Consider the following 22566-nt stretch of genomic DNA (forward strand, 5'->3'; position numbering starts at 1 on the left):
TATTTTCAGAGACGCTAATCGGGCTTGAAATGACGTTTGAAATTTACCTGCACAAACCTGTGAAGTAGTTCACACCATTGAATTACTTCGCAGGTTTGTACAAGTTTCCTCACGATGCTCGTGATCCACACTGGGCCGGCGTGGGAACTCTGGCCCAAGCCTTCTCATTCTGAGAGGAGGCCTGTGCCCAGCGGTGGGACGTGTATACGCTGGGATAATGATGATGATGAATCGGGCTTGCATTGCTGCGTACAGAACTTATAATGACTGTAAATTTTTGTATGAATTTCGAATTGTGTACGGAATTCCAAGTTTAGGTATATTTTATACCTTAGGCTGCTATTTATTCTTAAACTACTTACTTACTAATAATTCTCAAGCAATCTTAGCCTTTATAATTTTTCTTGTAAATTTGATACACTTAATACTTACTTTGATATACTTTAATTTGGTAGTACCATCCAGATTTCTTTTTAATTTTTCCATTCAAGAGTTTATATTTGAGAGGATGGGGGGACGCTCGATCTTAATGAAAATTTGCACTTTAACGTTGAATATTTCGCAAACAGATCATAGAATCGATAAATCGTCGTGGCAACCCCCCATTGGTTTTAAAAGGCCTATCCAACGATACCCCACACGATAGGGTTAGCCGAGAAAAAAAAATCACCCCCACATTACGTCTATGGGAGGTGTACCTACCTACACTAAAAATTTTTTTTGTGTTTTTTTTATTTTACCACTGTCTGCGTGACTGATATGTATATTCATGTCAAATTACAGCTTTCTAGTACGAAAGGTCTCTGAGCTTACAGACAGACAGATAGATGGACAGACATGGCGGAACTATAAGGGTTCCTAGTTGACTACGGAACCCTAAAAACTGTTAAGATTGTGATGGAAAATAGTGGTAAACCCGAATATCGACCGGACCGCTTACTTTCTCAACCTCGTATCTGCCCCTAGGTATATATATATTTTTTTTTTTTTTTTTATAATTTTTTGTAAAAGGTGTTGCAATAAATAAATACTGAATACTGAATACTGAATACCCGAATTGTATACCTACAACAAAATCAACACTCATACTTAACAAAAAAATATGATTCATAATCTGCTAAAGCAATTTCATATGGCCAGATACGAGGTTGAGAAAGTAAAGGGTCCTCCAGGTTAACCAAGATAAGTATTGGTCTTCACTTCACCACCACAACCCTGAGCTTCAATCAAAATAAAATTCGACATTTGCAAATTGGTAGAGCGAAGTCACCTACGGTTGGCACGTGGTCAGATAACGCTGCCGTGAACCGTGCCAACTTCCGTGTGGCCAACTCTCCTAATTACTGTTTACTAGAAAGGTCACGACGTATTAAATACACTGAAAATGAAAATACAAACGCGTAAAATATGCCGAGTTAAGTAAATACCTAATCCTAAAACTTACTAAACTCAGAATTCTGAATGAGGCAAAGAAATAACAGATGAAGTATTAAATTAAACTTAGCCCATTCTTTACCTTACCTTTGTGTATACTTATTCTGTGCCTTTGTTAGAGTGAAGAAAAACAACAATCTTTACTGTCAATGCATCTCTTGCATCTTAGAATACCTACATAGCTAGAAATATAAATTTTGGCAGTGCAAAGTGAGTGCAAATAAAAGATAGCAATGCAAACTCTTTTTGAAATTTCCCGCGTTTTTTTTTTTCTTCATTTTATGCCCTGGATGGGCGCAATTTTGAACTAATGTTTTAGAACTGCCAATACATTACATTCACTCATTCATTATGTTCAACTTCAACTTTTTTCGCGAAAAAAAAGGGCGGGGAAATCTCGAACTGAGCGCGCGTGTTTTTTCTAGCTCTTAATTTTTTATATTAATTAGTGGTCAGCGTAGTGTAAATACGGTGTATATTTTTAATTATTTATTGTAAATACCTTTATTTGTGTACATTTCTTCTTTTTTGGTAAGTTTTTTAATATATTTCGATGGAGGAGCCCGATGACCCTGGGGGCGGTGTCCCCCAGGTTCATCACACCGTAACTATTAGTTCAATTAATAAACCAGAACCAGATAACGGTATGGATACTGACCATACAGATAGTTCCGTAACATCGGATAAAAATAGAAAACGAGTTTGCCCGTCAAGGAAAATATGCCGCCATTGCAATAAAAAAAGGCGCAGAAATAAAAATAAAAATCCGGACTATATTTTGACTGAAAATGATTGTAATTGCACTAATGATTCTGTAAACAAAGTTGATATTCAACCAATACCTACAACAACTATTAACAACTCTACCACAAATATGAACTCTCCATCTCCACCTCAGCCCACAGACACATTCAGAAAAGTTTATGTAAATACTGATTGCTCACCATTTGTAGTGCATGTACAAAGAATGCAAGATGCACCGAATGACGGTACCTCTATTCATCCCATTTCCTTTGGAAATTTCTTAAAGAAAAAGTCATTTAAGAACATCATTAATGGTAGTGTGAAAAGAATTGGGAGGAATAGAGTCACATTGTCATTTTCTCATCTTGACGATGCTAACAAATTTTTGAATGATAAAACCCTCACTGATAATAAATATAAAGCTTTTATCCCATCCTTCAGTGTAATGAGAATGGGAATAGTTAAGGGTGTTCCGGCTGAGTGGTCCCTAGAGGAGATCCTGTTGAACGTTTCTGTACCTTTAGGTACAGGAAAAGTAATTAAAGCAAGAAGACTGAATTACAAAACAATAGTAGATGGTTCAGCAGTTTGGAAACCATCCCAAACAGTGGTGTTAACATTTGATGGTCAAGTTTTGCCTAAAAGAATATTCATCTGTTATAATGCTCTACCCGTAGATCTGTACATATTTCCAACAATCCAATGTTACAATTGTTGCCGATATGGTCACACAAAAACACAATGCCGATCCAAACCATGCTGCTACAAGTGTGGCCAGGGTCACTCTGGGTCTACATGTGATGTTGAGGAGGACTGTGTTTCTTGCTTTTTATGTACTGGACACCATTTTGCAATAAGTAAACAATGTCCAGAATTTGAAAGACAAAAAAATATTAAATTATCTATGGCACAAAGTTGTTTGTCTTACGCTGAGGCATCAAAGCTGCATCATCCAGTCAGCAAACCTTATGCAGATGTTCTATTATCTCCTCCACCACATCAAATTAATCAGTCTCAAATTAAACAGCCCAATCATCAGACTAACACACCAACATCATCATATTCATACAAAAAAACAGTTTTTCTCAAGCCTCGAGATAAACCTCAATATCAAAAAGGTTATGAAAAATGCTCATAATGATCTCATTAAAGAATATGATATGCCTTCTACATCTGGCAATGGTACTGCCATTCAGAAAGAAAAACCCAACAACAACCAACCCTCCATTAGTGAGCTCATCCTTGAGCTTATCAAATTACTATCTTCTTCAAACATAATACCGAACAACGTTGCAGATATAATTAGTTTTATTTCAAATATTATAAATGTCAATAATGGCCAACAGCAGCCACATTCTGCAGTGGAACTGTCGCAGCATAAAGAATAAAAAATCAGATTTACTATATTTAATAAATAAACTAAATCCTTTTCTTATAGCATTAAGTGAAACATGGCTCAGAGCAGACTCATGTTTCAAAATTCCTGGCTATGCATGCCTCCGTGAAGATAGGTCAGACGGACATGGCGGTGTAGCTATTCTTGTAAAAATTCATTTCATTTTACATATCATCCAATACCATCCCATAGCAGCAATTTCTCTATAATTGCTGCAATTGTAAATAATATCTGTATAGTTTCATTGTATATTCCTCATCCATCATTAGTTATACTTAGGGAAATAAAATCCATCTTAGTTTCACTTCCTTCTCCTCTTGTCATCCTAGGAGATTTTAATTGTCATCATCAAGCATGGGGATGTAGCGATTCAAGTGACTTTGGTGATGAAATTTTAGACATTGTTGATTCTCTTAATCTCTGCATACTGAACACTGGTGCACCCACACGCCAAACAGCTCCACATGAAAATACAAGTGCTATTGATTTATCAATAAGTAGTTCCTCAATCGCCAGTACATTGTCTTGGGATGTACTTCCATGTACCTATGGCAGTGACCATTTTCCAGTGATAGTTTCATTCCCTTTCAAAAATAAACCGTTCTTAAAAAGGACTTCTATGTTAAAACATGTAATAATTAAAAATAAATGGGATGATTTTAAAAAACAATTGGACGATAAATTCAGTATCTTGCCAGATTTAAGACATCCTAGCCAAATTATAGAATCCTCCAATGCATTTGCCAAATTACTGACTGAAGCAGCAACTGAAGTTTTCCCAGTTAAAAAATCTTCTGGTGCTAGGATTCCCTGTCCACCATGGTGGGATTCTGAATGCAGTACAGCTGTAAAAAGGCGAAAAGAAATGGAGTTAAGATATAGGGCTAACATGAACGAGGAAAACTACAACGATTTAGTGACCATAATAAAAGAAACTAAAAAGCTTTTGAAGAAAAAGAAAGTAGATAGCTGGAGAAATTTTTGCGCTTCCCTATCTCCTAATACACACACCTCTGAAATATGGAGGAAAATAAGGATGTTTAGAGGGGCTTTTGTTGATAACACTGCAACTAAAATAGAGCCTTCAGTAGTTGAAAAATTCTTAGATAAACTCGCTCCTCCATTTGTCACAACAATCCCATTGAAAATAGAGGCAGTTTCTTGCGACAGCGATAGCCAACATTTAAACAGTCTATTTTCACTATCTGAGCTGAAAAGTGTACTATCGTATGTAATTGACTCTGCACCGGGATGCGATGGCATTCCGTATTCATTTTTAGCAAATTCCAGCGACCAAATCCTAACCTATTACTTAAGCCTTCTTAACTTCATTTTCATTTCAGGCAATATTCCTCCAGAATGGAAAACACAGTTGGTGTTGCCATTACCTAAACCAAATAAACCCCGGAATGATCATAATTCACTCCGGCCAATAGCTTTATCGACCGTTTTACTTAAAATATTGGAACATATGGTTAAAAACCGCCTAGAGTGGTTATTTGAATCAAAAAAAACTCTACCGGACAACCAATTCGGTTTCCGCAAAAATAAAAGCACATCAGATTGCGTTGGTTTACTGGTTTCGGATATATTATTAGCTTTTTCTCAGAATAAATCGGTAGTAGCATGTTTTCTGGACATAAATTCGGCATATGACAATGTAAATATAGAGATACTTATAAATAAATTGGTAAAATTGGGTGTTCCGACACGCCTCATTAATATAATTTCAGCAATGTTTCACGAAAGGATTATAAAATTAGTCTTAGATTCTGATACTTTATACAGAACTGTTTGGAAAGGTTTACCACAAGGTTCCGTTTTAAGCCCATTACTCTTTAATGTATATACTCATGATTTTCCGTCTATTCTAGTAAACCCTGTATTATCCATACAATACGCTGATGATTTGGTACTGTACTGTGCAGATAGCAGTGTCAGTGACGCTTGCGCAGTATTAAATACCAATCTTAAGCAACTGAAGTGCTACTTAGATACAAATGGTCTGGAGCTATCAATCACTAAAAAACAGCGGTCTTATTTTCAACCAGAACAAGGAAGTGTGATTTGAATCTAGTTTATGATGGTGCATTTATTCCACTTAACAACGAAGCTAAATATTTAGGTGTAGTTTTTGACAGTAGACTCTCGGCCAAAGCTCATTGCACATATGTAAAAATTAGATGTGAACGGTCCCTAAATATTTTAAGATGTCTGGCTGGAGTTTGGTGGGGTAGTCATCCATTTTACCTAAAACTAGTGTACAATGCTGTCATTAGAAGTGTATTGGATTACGGGTCTTTTTTGCTTCGTCCAGGTACAGATACCGCATTTGAAATTCTTAATAAAATCCAAAACAAGGCATTAAGAATAATACTGGGAGCCATGAAAACTAGCCCTGTTAATGCGATGCAGGTGGAATGTGTCGATCCACCGTTACATTTACGACAGCAATTCCTAGCAGATAGGTTTATTTTCCGTTCCATGCAATTCTCAAATCATCCCATTATACCTAAATTATCTTCTCTTCAAAAAGAAATAGAAACATCTTCACACTGGCGCAATAAGAGTCCTCCTTTTATCATCAACAGCTACTTAAAATTTCTACCTCTGTCAAGTTCTACCCATCGATACACAACTCTTCCTTTATATAGTGTTAAATTTGAAGTTTTATTACTTAAGCCAACGGTATTTCTTGATTTGGGTCTTATAAAGAATACTTCAAGTGCAAAGTCATTATTCAACCATTTCCTTGATGTCCGTTGGTCTGGATGGCATTATATATACACAGATGCATCCAAACCTACATTATCTAGCTGTGTGGGAGTTGGAGTGTATCACCACCAGTTCAATATTGTGCAAAAAATTAAACTTCCCCCAGAATCCTCAGTTTTTACTGGTGAAGCTTATGGGCTTTTCAAAGCTATTGAATATATTCATTTGATGAAATTAGGAAAATCCGTAATTTTTTCAGACTCAAGAAGTAGCTTACAAGCATTACTACATCCTCCATTTAAACTAAAAAATATATATCCCATATTTTTTGATATTAGAGCTCTGTTACACGAGTGCAGTATCAAAGGTCTCGAGATTCAGTTTGTCTGGGTGCCAAGTCATTCTGGGATTTATGGAAATGAGAAAGCTGACAATCTGGCTCTCGAGGCCGTTCATTCCGGGGATCTTTTCCCCTATAAAAATTACACCCATGATCTCCTAGCCCTTCCTAAAAGGTATTTACGGAACTCCTGGGAGTTCTTTTGGTTTTGGAGTTCTCTAGAGACCGGAAATTATTATTATAATTTACAACAAAAAATTCCACTGAGACCATGGTTTTATAATTCAAAATTAGGCAGAAGAGAAACATCCATATTGACTCGGATGAGACTGGGCCATACGTGCGCCCCTTCTCATCTGTTTAGATTCAACATAATCAATAGTGAAGCATGTGAATGTGGAGCCACGGTGGCTGACCTAAATCACATCTTTCTATCCTGTCCATTATATGACAGAACTTCGTTTTTGGAATCATTAGTATCCCACAATATACCTCTACCTACAAGCATATTTTCCTTGCTCACCTTTCCCAATATATATAATATAATTGCATCCTTTATTTCTAAAAATGATATTAAAGTATAGTATTTACAAATTTATGTAATTTATTTTGCCTTTGTGTTCTACCTACCCTGACCTATATTCCAAATTCCGTCTACCAAACTACCCCTTTCCCGCGTCCAATTTCCCTAACTTGAAAATGGCTAAGGGCAACACTAAAGCCCAAGTCCAGTAACAAAAAAAAAAAAAAAAAAAAAAAAACTTTTTTCGCACTGTCATCGTTCATCCAACATTACTTCTCATATTTCGTTTTCTAGAATTTTTTTACCGTACAACGGCAAAAACTACTAGACACTGGCAAAATTGTCTTCCAATGGACAGAGCCATATTTTTTTAAAGAAACAACAACAACTTTTTTGCTTAATGGCAACTGGTCGCTTTAGCTTAGCAACCATTACTTCATGATATGATAGTAGTCCCCCTGGTAGTCATAGACAATTTTTTTTTTTAAATACTCGACTTCACGACGATACGTCAAAAAAGTGAACGTCAATTCCGTCAAATCAAAATTTATCAAAATCAAAAACTTCAAAATGGCGTCAGCGTTTGTTTGCTAAGTAAAATGCGATAATTTCGGTTTTCGTTTCGATAATATAATATTCTCCTGTAGATTGAAAAGCAACTTTTTTTTCAGAGCAGGTAAGATTATTTTTAACTCGATTTATTAACTTAGGTTCCAACTTAGAAGAAGCTTAATTTCGTCTATACTACTTTTATCAATACAATACAATAACCTTATAAGGAGTTAGCCTTTTACCCGTGACTTTGTGGTGTACGCGATAATAGTAGACATTAATCAAGGTTTATAGTAACTAAACATCAAATTTCTTACAAATCCGTCGAGCAGTCTGAAGAATTTACTAACTTCCGACCTACTCAAACTTTCGCAGGTTATAATATAGTAGGATAATATTTAGAATTTTCTGATTATAACTATTATAATACTTATATACTTTGCAAATATTCACATGTAGCACAATGAACAGTGAGATTCGATAAGCAATTGTGGAGTTAAAAATGATCTGCCTACCCTCTTATTGCATTGGTGTTATTCACTAATAGATTATTTTCAGCTCCAGAAGTACTCCCAACTGTGCTAAGAACTGTTAATAAATAGAAGTTCTATATTATTTTACAGATTGCAGGGCATCATGGCAGCCCCAGCAAATTACAAACAAAACACATCAATGTCGATGCCCAGTCCACAGACCAACCCGCGTTTGTATTTTTCTTTAAAAGTTATAACAACATTCATGACAGTTTTTCTTACCATTGCATTACTGTACTTATTAACGTGTTTAGTTTATCCCTAATTAGACTTAGTTGTTGTTAGATACTAACTGTTAACATACCAAAGTACTGAAGTGGAAGCCTTAGCAAGCTTGCACGGCCGAGTACAGTCCTTGGTATTGCTGGTCTAACTATCGCCGCATTGTTCCAATGCATGAATCCAAATCTATGCTTTTTTTTAAAGTTTGCATTAGTAACAAATCTTTTAATTTCAGTTACTTTTGATTCCTTGCCCATCTAGACTTATCTTATGTTGGTTTTGTTTCATGTTTTGTTATGTCAATACAGACTACATGATTGCGGGGCCCCCAATGAGTTTCGGTATGATGAAAGGTAATGCCAAATTATTGATCTATGTTATTTATTTTTCAAAATTGTTCTCACACTCATTCTGTTTTGGATCTAGGTTATCTTTGGGGATTTAAAATAGTAATAGCACAAAATTTTCAAATTTCCACATCACCAACTTTCATTGCAATCATCATTTTTTATGTGTATTGTTGTACCTTTAATTTCTGCTGTTTAAAGCCTTTTTAACGCCGTATTAATATAATTCTTGCTAGTCTACTGCTGCTCACTAATTTCTGATTAACATTTCTGTTACATTAGGCATTAGTGCATTATTACAATTTATTTTGCCCTCACCTGACTCCTGTCCTATTCCCTTATGCTTTTTGTTTTTTCTTTCATTGTATTGCGGCTGCTTGGCTTGAAGGCGGTATGAATGCACCGCCGCACCATAACCAATACCAGTACCACCCGCAATACCAAGCTGGTCCTCCGATGGGCCACGGGGGTTACGGAGGGTGGCAGCCTCCGCAACAACCGGGCCGTTTCGGTGCAGAGAGCGCGCGGCGCGCGACCACAGGAGGCGCCGGCGGAGGACAGGGCGCCCAGGCGGGCAAGGATGACAAGACCAGCCCATTCGTGTCCTCATTGCATTCACACCCTGGATTCCAACCACAAAAGATCGGGAAAGGCGCTGGTGCGGTGAGTTCACTGTAATTCCTTAATCTAGTCTGAGTTGGCTATGGCCTTAAAATTTAATTTTTCCTGGTCTATGTTTTCAGTCAGAACTAGGCTCTTTATGCAACTGTCCAAAGAAAACAAATTATTGTGTATAAAAATTTAGTTTATCTATGGTTGAATGTGGCACTTTTATTCAACCATTTTTATGACCAAAATATTTTCCATCCTTAATTTACTAATGTACTGGAAACAGTAACTGCAGGAATCCTATCCTATAATTACAATATAAGTATTCAAACCTAACTCGTAAATTTCAGGGCGCCGGGCTTCCCAAGCCGCCGAAGCCGCCAGAAAAGCCCCTTATGCCATACATGCGCTACTCCCGCCGCGTGTGGGACAGTGTTAAGGCAGCCCATCCTGACCTGAAGCTGTGGGAGATCGGACGCATTATCGGAAGCATGTGGAGGGACCTCCCGGAGACAGAGAAAGCCGTGTTTGTTGATGAATATGAAGCTGAGAAGGTAGGATTTTATTTATCGAAATTTGTTTGGTTTTTAAATTTACTACTGAACAGCGATTTATCACTATTACAACACCTGATGGTTAGTGCAGATGGGGCCAAAGATATAGCACACTGTTTAAATAACATCATAATTATTCACTCAGACCTTGAATTGTGCTAAATTGTATTAAATGTTGTCAAGTTTGTAGAAAGATCATTACCCTGGTGATTATGATGATGATGATGATTATGTCCAGTAAAACACTTATATTACTTATATTATTAGACTATTCAGCAAGGGAACTGTGCCTGCATGCATACATTGGAATGTGTGTAGGTATGTACCTTACATCAATTACTTTTTATTATAGCAACGGAATTCTACCCACTTTACTTTATTATGATGTATATTATGACAAAAGAACCTTAGAAAATTGTTATCTAACTCAATCAACTTGAAGAAATTATATCAAAAGTTTACTTTGCAATCAGGCGCAGTACACTGAAATGTTGAAAGCGTACCAATCCTCGCCTGCATATTTACAGTGGCTGGCTCATAAATCTCGAGGTACTATTTCAACCATGAATGTATGGGAGCCATTTTGTGTGTAATACCATGCCTCACGACACCGCTTTATGTAACAACGGGTTTTACGGGCTAGTTTTAATAAAAGCCTTTTACTATTTTATTTTATCGAATATGATCTAAGATGGCCTCTTTTTATTAAATGAGTAAGTAAGCTAACACTTATACCATTCTTGTTAATGAACTAAAAGAATTTCTTTGCTCATCCCCGACCGTATGCGCACGCGACGCGTTTGGGTCGCGGGTGAGCAAAGAAATTCTTTTAGTTCAATGATATGGAACTCCGCAAATTTACGCCTGATTCAATAAATTACCATTCTTGTTGTTTCGCTGAGGATGCATCTCTCTTGCCACTTAGAAAGGGATGAACTGCGTGCCTGAGCCAATCGGGTTTGTTGTGCTAACCTTTCTATTACAGAAATTAAGATGAAACTAGGGTGACTATATGATTTCTAGTTTTAGCTTGGTTTCCCAATCACTAAGATCATTTAAAATAAAAGGCCATGTTCAATTTCAATACCTAATTTAAAAGAAAAACTAGTAAGAGGTTTTAAATCAATGTTGGTACCCAACCCATTGTGACAATGACAATTCACTGCAATAATGTACTTTGTATCTGTAAATTTCCATTTTTAGGGTATATAAATATTCACTGTATATTAAATGGCACAGTACTTACATAATATATATTTTAATAGTACAATCAGTAACGAAAGTGGTTAAGAGTTTGTGGAGCTCAAAATGATCTATTTTCCAGTAGAGTCATGTGTAGATCGTTTTGGCCTACTTAATCGTGCTCGTCGACTTCTGTTGCTGAATGTACAGTTTGATCCTCGTATCTTATATTTATGATCATGCATAATTAAATTATTATATACCCACCTCATGGTTATATCAACAACAGTACCTACCTGACTTTTACCTATGATAATGACAACATGGCAGTCCTTTTAATTTCATATTTGTTTCAAATAGTTTTAAAATTGAATAGTAGATTCTTTAATCCGTCACTTACATTAACATAATTTTTTTACACGTATTTTTCATTTGTTAATTAAACAAAAAATGACGAAGTTCGTCAAAGTTTGAGGGCCCGTGATGTCGCGCCGAGCTAAGCAGTGTCGCACGCCGGAATATTTACTGACTACATCTTCATAATTTTTTTATACCAATTTTTTTTTTCGAGACGTAAGTGCACCTGTGTGACTATGCCAGCCTCATTGAAAGACTCGATGGCCACATTCATCTAACACTTCTATTGCGATGTCCAGGTTATCTGGCTGCAAAGGAGTGCTTGATAAATGTAAATTCATACTGCGTCTTCCGATACCGGACAACTCAAAATAATATTCACTGCACCATTGAACAGGTCCAAATCACTCAAAAAAAAAAAATTACACCACCAAAAAATGTACTAAGTCCTCAATTCTATTACAATCCGTGCACATTGGGGATTGAATGATTGAATTGATTTTTGTTTAATTGGCAAAAGAAAAAACACATCCAATATTGTCTGATAATCGAACTGGATGGAGTAGGTAATTTTTTAAGACACTATCCTATTGCCTTATATCAAAGAGCCTGCCGTGTCGTCACCTCCCTACCGACCAGTGACTAACATAGCACAGTGTAACCTCTAATTTTGTCTCCACATGCACGTCACCTCATTTATATCGGGCACTATAGTCGGAGTACGAAAAGAGTTTGAAGGCCTACCACAATTCACCGGCCTACTTGGCGTACGTTGCCGCGAAAAATAAGGCCGTAGGTAAGGGAAGCATGCTTGTGGGTCTTGCATGCGTGTGTGTTCGGTGGTTTGGTGTAAATATGTGGCTGCTGGTACATTATCAGTAATGTAGACAATATACACTACTAAAAAATTACATTTGCTGAAAATCTAGATATTTTGTTGAAATTCTACGACACAGTATGATAATGTACAAGATGCTTTTAATTATGTAATTACAACTGTGTATAATCAGTGGCAGACTAACAATGGGGCGGAAAGGGCGGCCCGCCCCCGGGCTTCAGTGCCGGGGGGCCTCCAACCAAATCAACACAAGTTCTCATGATAAAGTCTTGATTCTTCAACAAGGCCAAAAATGTGTTTAGTACATCAACTTGTAATACTGGGAGGCCTCATTTAGCTTTGCCGCCCTGGGCCCTGAAAGAGCTTAGTCCGCCTCTGTGTATAATGAAAATTCGTTTACCCTTTATTTTGACAGCTTAAAACTTAAAACCCAGGTTTCTTTCAAATGTAGCAGTAATTTGGTCTTGCATGCTAACTTCATTGAACAAGTTTTGCGTTTCTGTTGTTGTTTGTTTTTTTAATTGCAAAACATTCTTGAAATTTTTCACTATGTCTCTAACTGCAATATTAATAAAAATAAAAGCTGTTTGCTATTTCCCTCTCTTCTCAAGCCTCATTTAGATGGTGCTAAAAATACCGTGCGGTACATTGCTGTGAAGTTGCACGTATTTCTCACTGTCTAAATTAATCTTTATAGGGTTAGGTATTAATACATCATTGTGTCAGTAGTAGGTAATTTGGAGGAAGAGAGCTCCAGTAAGAAGGGAAGCTCGCAGAAGGAGCAGCAGCAACAGGACCGGAGAATCGATATACAGCCTGCGGAGGATGAAGAGGGTATGTTGCATTTCAGTTGCTAAGTAGTTTTCTGGCTTGAATTACTCGCTGTAATTCCGTTAGTTCCTTTGTTTTCATGCTAATATTTTTCCTTTTTAGGGTTCCGTAGCCAAAATGGCAAAAACGGAACCCGGAACCCTTATATTTTCTCCATGTCTGTCTCTGTCCGTCCGTCCGCGGCTTTGTTTAGAGACTATCAGTGCCAGAAAACTGTAATTTTGCTTATATGTAGCAACTATGCCGACAAATTGGTAACAAAAAATTTTTTAGGGTACCTCCCGACATAAAGTGGGGGGGGTGTTTCTTTTTTCTCCTGTAACTCTATAGTATGGGGTATCGTTGAATTGATCTTTTAAAATCATTGCGAGGTTGGGAAAACTTTTTTTCGATTCAGTAATTCGTTTGCGAAAATATTCAACTTTAAAGTACAAATTATCATTAAACTCGGATTTCCCCAATTCTAAAACTATTGGTTTGAAAATTTTGTAAAATTCATGGTGTCAGCCAGCAATTATATCAAACTTACAAGGAAAACTATAACGACTAAGTTTCCTAGAGAATTATTGTACTTTAAGCATAAATAGCAGCCTGAAGTATAAAATATACCTAAACTTGGAAGATTCCGTACAAAATACAAAATTAATAGAAAAATATTACTTGATTTCTTCGTCACAGCTACGGAACCTTATATTGGGCGTGTCCGCCACGCTCCTGGCGCCGGTTTTTTTTGAACTGCCAAAGGAACTACTAGATTGCGAAAAAAAATCTACTCTATTACAAAATTTAAAAATTAAATAAAATATTTTTTATTGCTTAATGAGCTAATATGATTCCGAATTCCGAATACAATAGTTAGACAATAAGGCCATCTGGTCATTCATGAGATTAAGTAATTCTTTTCTACAATTAAAATTATCATGTTATTTACTGGCCCCCCCATGAATGAAATGATTGACTGTACAGTTGTAAAAAGAGTTTTTAGTATGAACATTTTATGTAGTTAAAATCTTTTATTATACATATTTTATTTTAATTTACAGACCAAGATGAAGGGCTGTCAGTGAAGCATATTGCGTACGCGCGTTACTTGCGCAACCACCGGCTGATCAACGAAATATTCTCTGACACAGTCGTGCCGGACGTGCGGTCCGTGGTTACTACCGCTAGGATGCAGGTACGCTCAGCACACTGTTTAGGTTATCAATTTTCAGAAATCGAAATATGATAGGTAAGTGGGTGACGTTGGTAAGTCACAATTCATTTTCGAGTGCCAACTGCCTTTAATAATAGAATTATTACCAGGGTTTGTAAAATATGAGAACAAAGTTCGAAATTGTGTTCGAATTTTGTTCGCATTTTACGATCCATCAGTTACCTTTCCGCGATAACATGGACATCTTGCAGTGGGTAGTCAGCACTAGCGCTACCTACCCTCAATGTACGCCACATTGTATGAAGTGACGATGCACCGGCCAAAAGTATCGCCGACATATCGAGATCGGATTTTAAAAACTATATTTTCTGAAACTGGTACTGGCAGATTTGAAGTAAAACTATTTTCAATTGTTATCAGATTCTCAAGAAACAAGTGCAATCTCTGACGATGCACCAGAAAAAACTGGAGGATGAGTTGCAGCAGATAGAGGAGAAGTTTGAGGCCAAGAAACGCAAATTCATTGAGAGCAGCGACGCTTTCCAGGAAGAGTTGAAGAAGGTATTACTAGAGCCATTTTCTATGCCTACTTACTATAAGTAAAAGTTGCTTTAAGAAGTAATAGTCAATCTTCCTTAAAAATTAGGATAAGGCTACGTTTCTACTAGCGACTCGCATGCTTTTGGCAACTCTAGTTGCCTGTCAACGCTCTTATTTTGTTATTGAATGGAGATCAACTCAAAATTCAAAGCATGTCATTGGTTAGAGATGTGTTTGTCATGAACCAATAGAAGCGTTTCATTTACCTATCCATGCTCAACGCAAAAAGAAGAGTCATGAAGTATTTAACGTACTATTCAATGGAAAAAATCAATTGTGTAAACAAAGCATTTCTTCACGATTACTCCGTAGTTGCTTACATTTGAACGCCAATCCCGATCATATTCACATCTCAATGAGCTCACCACTGTTTTTAACAATCATTTTAACATTAAATAATCGTGTAAATATGTTTATTTTATAGAATTAATTGGAAGACGAAAATCCGTTATATTTGTCAAATTGACATGACAATTTTTTCCTCACCGAAGTTGGTCTATGGTCGGTCTAGTCTCTGGAAATTTAGTGCTGTACCAACAAAATTAATTATTTGACTGAACCAACCTTATCTACCGATAATTATGGCTGGCTCTGCAAATTAATTTATTCATAGATATTAATTATTTGTGTTACATTACACTATTTAATGAAGGTTTATAAAGGTTTCTAATCCTATCCTACTATCCTACTTCCTACTATATCCTACTAATCCTACTAATATTATAAATGTGAAAGTTAGTGAGTGAGTGAGTGAATATGTTTGTTACTTCTTCACGCTGAAACGGCTGGACGGATTTGGATGAAATTTGGCGAAAAGTTAGATAACCTGGATTACAACATAGGATACTTTTTTTTATCCCGATATTCCCATGGGATAGGGATAAAATCTTGAAATAACAACCGCTCAGCTTAGAGTCATGAAAATTGGTATGTAGATAGTTTGACATCTGGAATAAAACATAGCCTACTTTTTATTTCGATATTCCCACGAGATAGGGATAAAATTTCGAACTAATAACCGCTGGGCTTAAGAGTCATGAAATTTGACCATGATTGTTTTTAATGTAATGTCAATGAAAACAACGATTTAATTTTCGGGAATTCCCACGGCAATTTTTAAAAATCCCGGTATTTCAGCTGCTGGACCTAATGATTTACGTGTGCGAAGCCGCGGGTAAACACTAGTTGGACGATAAAAGAGTATTATAGTAGAAATTATGTAGATTTCTATTTACTAGTATCATATTTACTGTGGAGTCCATTGTTGGACCAAAAAATCATTTTTGAATCACTTCCCTGTGTCTACTCTCATTTCCCTGTCTTGTGTAAATTTAAAAATGCCTCTTCTAAATTATATCGAAAATACAAACTGAGACATGGATGCACAGAAAAACCAGAAAAAGAGACCAGCGCTGGGAATCGAACCTAGGTCCTCAGCAATCCGTACTGCGTACTATAACCCCTACACCACCGTTGGACAGGAGTCAAGATACAAATTTCTCCTATCCACACATATCTCAGGTTGCCTTTTTCTACTACGCTACTTAAGCAGCAAAAAAATCTAAATTAATTCATATTTTAACTGACCCTTTCAATTCTAAAATACTCCATCATAAACCTTGGGGAAAATATACGTCAAAAAATATAAGTGGATATACATGTTTCACCATTTTAAAAATTCTACCCTTAAAGGGGTATAAAGGGGAGTGTAAGTTTGTATGGAAAAAACGTTAGGTATATATATTTGAAGATATAATTCTAAAACTTCGTGAAAATGCTATTAAACATTTTAAGTTAAAAGGGACATGGAAACATTGTGAATGACTCTTGAACAGGACTAAGAGAATACGTGATTCGCCATTTTTAAAAATTAAACTTAGGGAAAACATTAAATAATGAAATATGAGTAAATTCAAAATAATTATTTACTGCTGATTGAAGTATCTTAAAGAGCTTTCACATCACTAGAGCCAACGTCAGTCAGTCAGTCAGCCAGTCGTCAGTCAAGTGTCAATGTCAGTCACCACATTTGTTTACACAATTGATTTTTTCCATTGAATAGTACCATAGTTAATTTAGTCTGCCTCACCGCACCCCGCTCGCTTATTTGAAAAGAGCCAACTACAGGCCCTCGCTACGCATCCTCGCACCGCTCAGCTTACCTCGCATATCTCTGGTGGAAATGCAGCCTTTATCATTGAGATCAATGTAAACATTGAAACCTGTTTATCAACGAGGTAGTAAATAAATAAATAATTTATATATTTCAAAAGGATAACATTGATCTCATTCTTGTTAGTATAAATCTTAAAAACAATGTTAGTACTTACAGACTAAGTTTGATTTAACACATGTAATAATTTCATTAATAACCTAACCAACAGAAAGTTGCAAAACCCCCGACTTTGTCACTTCAAAGTTCAATATCTTAAAAACGGCTGAACCGATTTTGATGAAACATGTCTAAGAACGATCGCTAAAAACCTGCTTTCAAATAACAGAAACCGCATTCAAAACGGTCCACCCATTTAAGAGCTACGGTGCCACAGCCACACGTAGCGGTCAAACTTATAACACCCCTCTTTTTGCGTCGGGGGTTAAAAACAGGACCACATCAGCTATCATCTAAAAAACAAGCTTATGGTTTTTTTATTTGTGTCGCTAGCATTGCAAGCCGGCAGTGGACGACGATACGTTCCAACGCATGGTGGACCGAGCGCTGGAGCAGATGCGGCGCGGCATCAATCCCGCCACGCAGTCGCTGGCTCTCAACGTCTGCGAGAGGAAAGACGAGGTATATGTACAGTCGAATCATTTTAATCCTAAGCTAAGAACGCTCTCACAATAAGGGTCTCTCCACATTTATCGACGCAAACTTACGGGCCCTAATATTAAAATCAGGCTAGTTTACCATCTACAACAAAGATACACAAGCGATCCCTTCAAATAGCGAAACTACTGTGTTAAAAATAAAGTTGTGTTAAATACTTGTGATGTATACATATCATTTAATAATATTGTAAATCTGTTTTAAAAAAAATATATACCTCGTTGAGTTTCTTGCCGGATTCTTCTCAGCAGAGGTTTTTCCGAACCGGTGGTAGATTTTTTTTGCCATTCATAAGTGCTTGTTATAGCCTAAATTGAATAAAGATATTTTGACTTTGACTTTGACAAGATGTAGGTTCATTGAGTCTATGCCAATTTCAAATGTCGAAGTTGTCAAACGAGCCTGACAATAGTGGCGCCAACTAGCCTGTCAAATTAACAGAAACTGCAAGTTAATCGTCGTCGTTAGTCTAATTTCTTCCACTTTTACTTTTACGATAAGATTGACTTGATATTTGGTACAGACGTGTAGTTTGTATGGCAATACAAGTGATCAGCAAAAAATCTGTTATTAATAATGATATTTTCCAGCCAATGGATCAAGATCAGAACGCCATTAAACAAGAGAGTAACGGCCCCAATCCGCCAACCCAGGTTGATAAGGTGTCCACTACAGACGTGAAGCCCGATGGGCACGTCACCACCGAGCTGAATAAGACAGAGCCTGAGGTCAAGAAGGAAGAGAATGGACATGATGAAGGTATGGATAACCGTTATAACAATGTCGATGTAAACTTTTGGATTGGTTAAGGTTTAATCATACGTAAAGCCGGGTCCAGACGAGTGTAACGTGTAATGTAACATTACGTGTAATTTAGCGTCAACAGTGTGGACGGCACACGAACTCAAAGCGAACGAACACTGCGAGCGCCTTTGTGTTCGCGCGAAAAACCGACAGCCGATGGATCAACACCGAGCGCCGCGCGAGCGTTACATGTAATGCTCGTAGTGACGTCCACACGTAGAATTCGTGTTACATTACACGATAGATTACATTACACGTTACACTCGTCTGGACCCGGCTTAACATTAATAATAAATAAAATAGCAATTTTTAACAATCGTTCCTATTCTTTGAGACTTAAGCTACCAGTCAATTTGTTAGTTTAGAATTCGCAAAAGAGAAAGATTGTACAGTGACAAGTTATTAAAGTAAAGATATCTCTGATTTCGAGTGTGCATTATGTTCTTAGTTGAACGCAAAGAGGAGCATCCAGAGGTGAAGGTAGAGGCCAAGGAACCGCCGGCGGCCGCCCCGGCGCCCGGCGCGCCGCACGCCCCGCCCGCGCCCCGGGCCCCCGCCGGACCCCAACACATGACCTCTCCACCCCATCATGGTAACTAAAGCTTCAAATTCTATAGGACAGGGATGGCGAGTCGAACCTTTATTACTATGCGATTCAACTGCTACATAGTAAAATAGGATAAGTGTCTAAACTCCGACCCTTTAGGACTTTCTTACTCCGGCGTGGACGCTTACGGTTGCCGGTGTATATTTTAGATTAATTAACTACCGGCAAATAATTTTAGTACGATAGTTAACTTAAAATTGTCTTTCGTCTCTGCCTAGACAAACAAGATTCTATGCCGCTATATTTATTATTATTATTATACTACGTTTAAAATATTATTTATAAATTCGTGATGGCGACTGTGTACATCCTACTCATGTTTACCTACACAAATACTATATATATCTATATAAAACGTTACAACTGAATGGCAAGATGCTAGTGCGAAGCGAGCGCGAGACGAGCGAGCTAAAATCAAAACGTACGGCACCGACGGCAGCGCAGCCTTGAGTAAAGAAAATTGAATCTTGTGTAAATTATGAGTATGTGCCAACTGGCGCGCACACTGAACTTACTTGTCCTATTTTACTATGACTACTATTAGGATGAATTTGCACAAAATTCACTCGCTAAAATGTAATTTTTCCAGTTTCCATCCGTGAAAATATGCAATTTCATGTCTTCACTTTATACCCACCTTAAATATGCTGCAAACTCATTTATTAAACAAGTTTGTAGAATGTATGACAGAAAACTCTCTGAAATTTATATATTTCGGAGATATAGGACTGTCATTAGTAATAAGTAGTTTTTTAATGCCATTTTTTTATGGCTTGTTTGTTGAGTATGGTTTAATTTGCGCTAGCGCATGGTACATTATTAATGTCATTAATGAGTGACAGTAATTTAATGATTACTTTGCTCATTGCTCTGTATTGGCAGTCTGTGTCGTTCGTTTCTACATTACAACTACAATGTTACTCGCTCGAAGCTCGTTGGTGTCTTCGTTTTCCTGAAAAAGGAAACCGCTCTCTTGTTTCTAGTTCCGAAAGACATTAGCTAACTGGTGTTTCGGAATCCTCGCATAGCACAGCTCTAGTGAAAACAGCTGAGCGGAGCGAGCCCTAGGTAAATGAAGCGTTTCTATTGGTGCATTAAAAACACATTCATCGCAACACATCCTCGCACATCTCACCTTAGTCCTACTAATATTATAAATACGAAAGTTTGTCAGTGAGTGAGTATCTTTGTTACTTCTTCACGCTGGTCGGATTGGGATGAAACTTGGTTGAAGTTAGTTTATAATATGGATTAAAACATAGGGTACTTATTATCCCGATATTCCCCGATATTGCCGGTGAAATTACTGGCACTTGAGGTATCCCATCTTAGGCCTCTAGGTTGGCAACGCATCTGCAATCCCCCTGGTGTTGCAGGTGTCTATGGGCGGTGGTGATCTCTTACCATCAGGAGACCCACTTGCTCGTTTGCCATCCAGTCAAATAAAAAAAAAAAACCCCACGGGATAGGGATAAAATCTCGAAATAACAACCGCTGGACGAGTCTTGAAATTTGGTATGTACGTAGCTGGACGTTTGGAATAACACGGACTACTTTATATCTCGATAGTCCCACGGGATAGGGATAAAATCTGGAAATTTACACAACCTCAATGAAGACCATTATATAAATTTTGGGAATTCCCAGGGGAATTTTGTAAAATCCTAGAATTTCAATTGTAACTACCAGATCGAATAGTTTCAGCGTGCGAAGCCGCGGGTAAACTCTAGCAGCCTTATTAATAAACGTGGAGTAGAGTAGGTTTAACTTTAATTCGAGGTTGAACTTGAGATTAGTAAAAGTCAGTATTAATAAACAAGAAGTAAGGAAAGAGTAAGCTAATCCAGGCTTAGTCTCGGACTAAAACTTAATCCTTGGTGATGCCTAGTTTAACGATGGAGTAATATTGGAGTAACCTAACTTTTCTGTTTCGATTGATGGTTGTGGTTTGCCTGTGGATTTATTTGAAATTCATTGTAGTAAATTTATTTACCTAACCACTATTTTTGCATGCAAATAGCATAGTATAGCATGGATTATTATGCCGAAGATTTGCATGTCGTACAAGAGCTTGAAGAACTCGAGGAATTAGAACAGGAGGTGGTTAGGTTAGGTTAGGTTAAAAGTATACAAAGTCCGCAAAAATCTTTTCGAGCTTTCAGAACACGAATTTAAAACTAAATACCGATTTAGTCGTGATACTGCCAATTTCATAGTTGATATGGTGAAAAATGAGTTAGCAGGTGATGCGAGAGGTGGTCACATACCGCCTCATATCAAAGTCTTAACTGCCATAAAAGTCTGGGGCCGTGATATCTTCGTGTTTACTAAATTATTTTTAACGTGTATTTAATTAATATGCGATCTTTATTCAACAGTTTCAGTTTCATTCAGTATTAATCCCGTAATAACAAACAATGATGTTGAAGTGACTGTAGGGCTACTACGAAACTCAAAAATCGAAGTTCGTATCATACCGTCCCTCTCGCTCTCGTATTAAATAGTATAAGTGTCAGAGGGACCGCACGACACGAACTTCGAGTTTCGTAGTAGCCCTGCTGTTTTCAAAAGGCTGACAATGCAAATATACATGTACTAGTGGCCAGCGTCAGAACTAATTACCACTACACTCACACCATTGTGACTATAACAAGAGTGAGCGAGATACACTACAAAACAGCGCCATGCTCGGCCGCATGTTATATTTGGTTCTTTCTACTTCGGATGGGGGTTCATACCACAGATTGACAGACATTTCTTGATTTTTTTCTGTGGTTCATTCCTCGTTCATTCAATGACTCATTCTTTTATTTTTTTCTCACGCTGGGTTGCCATTGTTTACGTCATAGTCTAGGTTTAAGAAATGTTTAACTAATACCTCGCTAGTCCATGTTTATTAATACAAATTTTAAAACTGACTTAATACTTATTTAGTCAAGGAGTAACTAGTCCAAGTGTAAGTTCGGATTAAATTCGAATTAGATGTTTTTTATTAATAAGGCTGTAGTTGTACAATATTTTTTTAGCCATGATGATGCCTCCGAACCCGAACGCGCCGCCGCACGCGCCGCCTCACGGACCGCCTCCTCCCGGGGGGTGAGTACTCGCCTTTTACCGCTAAAATTTTCTGTTAACACCGCTACCATTTACATTTGGGAGTGCCAGGGCAGACTGGTTGTTGGTAATGTTAAACAAGACTTAAGCCCATTTTAGACTTGCAAGCAAAATCGTGCAAGTTGCATTACATTGCGCCGCTCGATTGGCCACTACAAACTCTGCCTCGCAATGTAATGCAACTTGCACGATTTTTTTTGCAAGTCTAAACTCGGCTTAACAGCAAAGCTACAAAAATATATGAATCTGTAGGCCGTTATCACACTGCCGCACGAAAT

General features: G+C 37.3%; 2 protein-coding genes and 1 long non-coding RNA gene across 3 annotated transcripts; 2 read left to right on the plus strand and 1 right to left on the minus strand.

Moving 5' to 3' along the window:
* The first annotated feature begins 1829 nt into the window (after positions 1 to 1829).
* Positions 1830 to 3316, plus strand: LOC141435865 (uncharacterized). The gene has a single exon (XM_074098690.1). It carries the CDS (start codon positions 1988 to 1990, stop codon positions 3314 to 3316), a length of 1329 nt encoding a protein of 442 aa, XP_073954791.1. The 5' UTR covers positions 1830 to 1987.
* Positions 3317 to 4212: 896 nt separating this feature from the next.
* LOC141435574 (uncharacterized) lies at positions 4213 to 4855 on the minus strand. Its single transcript, XR_012452183.1, has 2 exons — positions 4586 to 4855; positions 4213 to 4419 (listed from the first exon to the last, which is right to left on the minus strand). It is a non-coding gene; the product is annotated as an uncharacterized lncRNA (long non-coding RNA).
* Positions 4856 to 7665: 2810 nt separating this feature from the next.
* Positions 7666 to 22274, plus strand: LOC141435669 (uncharacterized). Its single transcript, XM_074098411.1, has 13 exons — positions 7666 to 7828; positions 8328 to 8407; positions 8768 to 8812; positions 9195 to 9469; positions 9766 to 9969; positions 10443 to 10518; positions 13076 to 13180; positions 14221 to 14354; positions 14754 to 14894; positions 17599 to 17727; positions 18354 to 18522; positions 19016 to 19159; positions 22201 to 22274. The coding sequence occupies exons 2-13, from the start codon at positions 8341 to 8343 to the stop codon at positions 22272 to 22274; spliced, it is 1563 nt and encodes a 520-aa protein (XP_073954512.1). The 5' UTR covers positions 7666 to 7828; positions 8328 to 8340.
* Positions 22275 to 22566: the final 292 nt, after the last annotated feature.

This window comes from Choristoneura fumiferana, chromosome 15 (genome assembly GCF_025370935.1).
Source record: "Choristoneura fumiferana chromosome 15, NRCan_CFum_1, whole genome shotgun sequence".
NCBI classification, from domain to species: Eukaryota; Metazoa; Arthropoda; class Insecta; order Lepidoptera; family Tortricidae; genus Choristoneura; species Choristoneura fumiferana.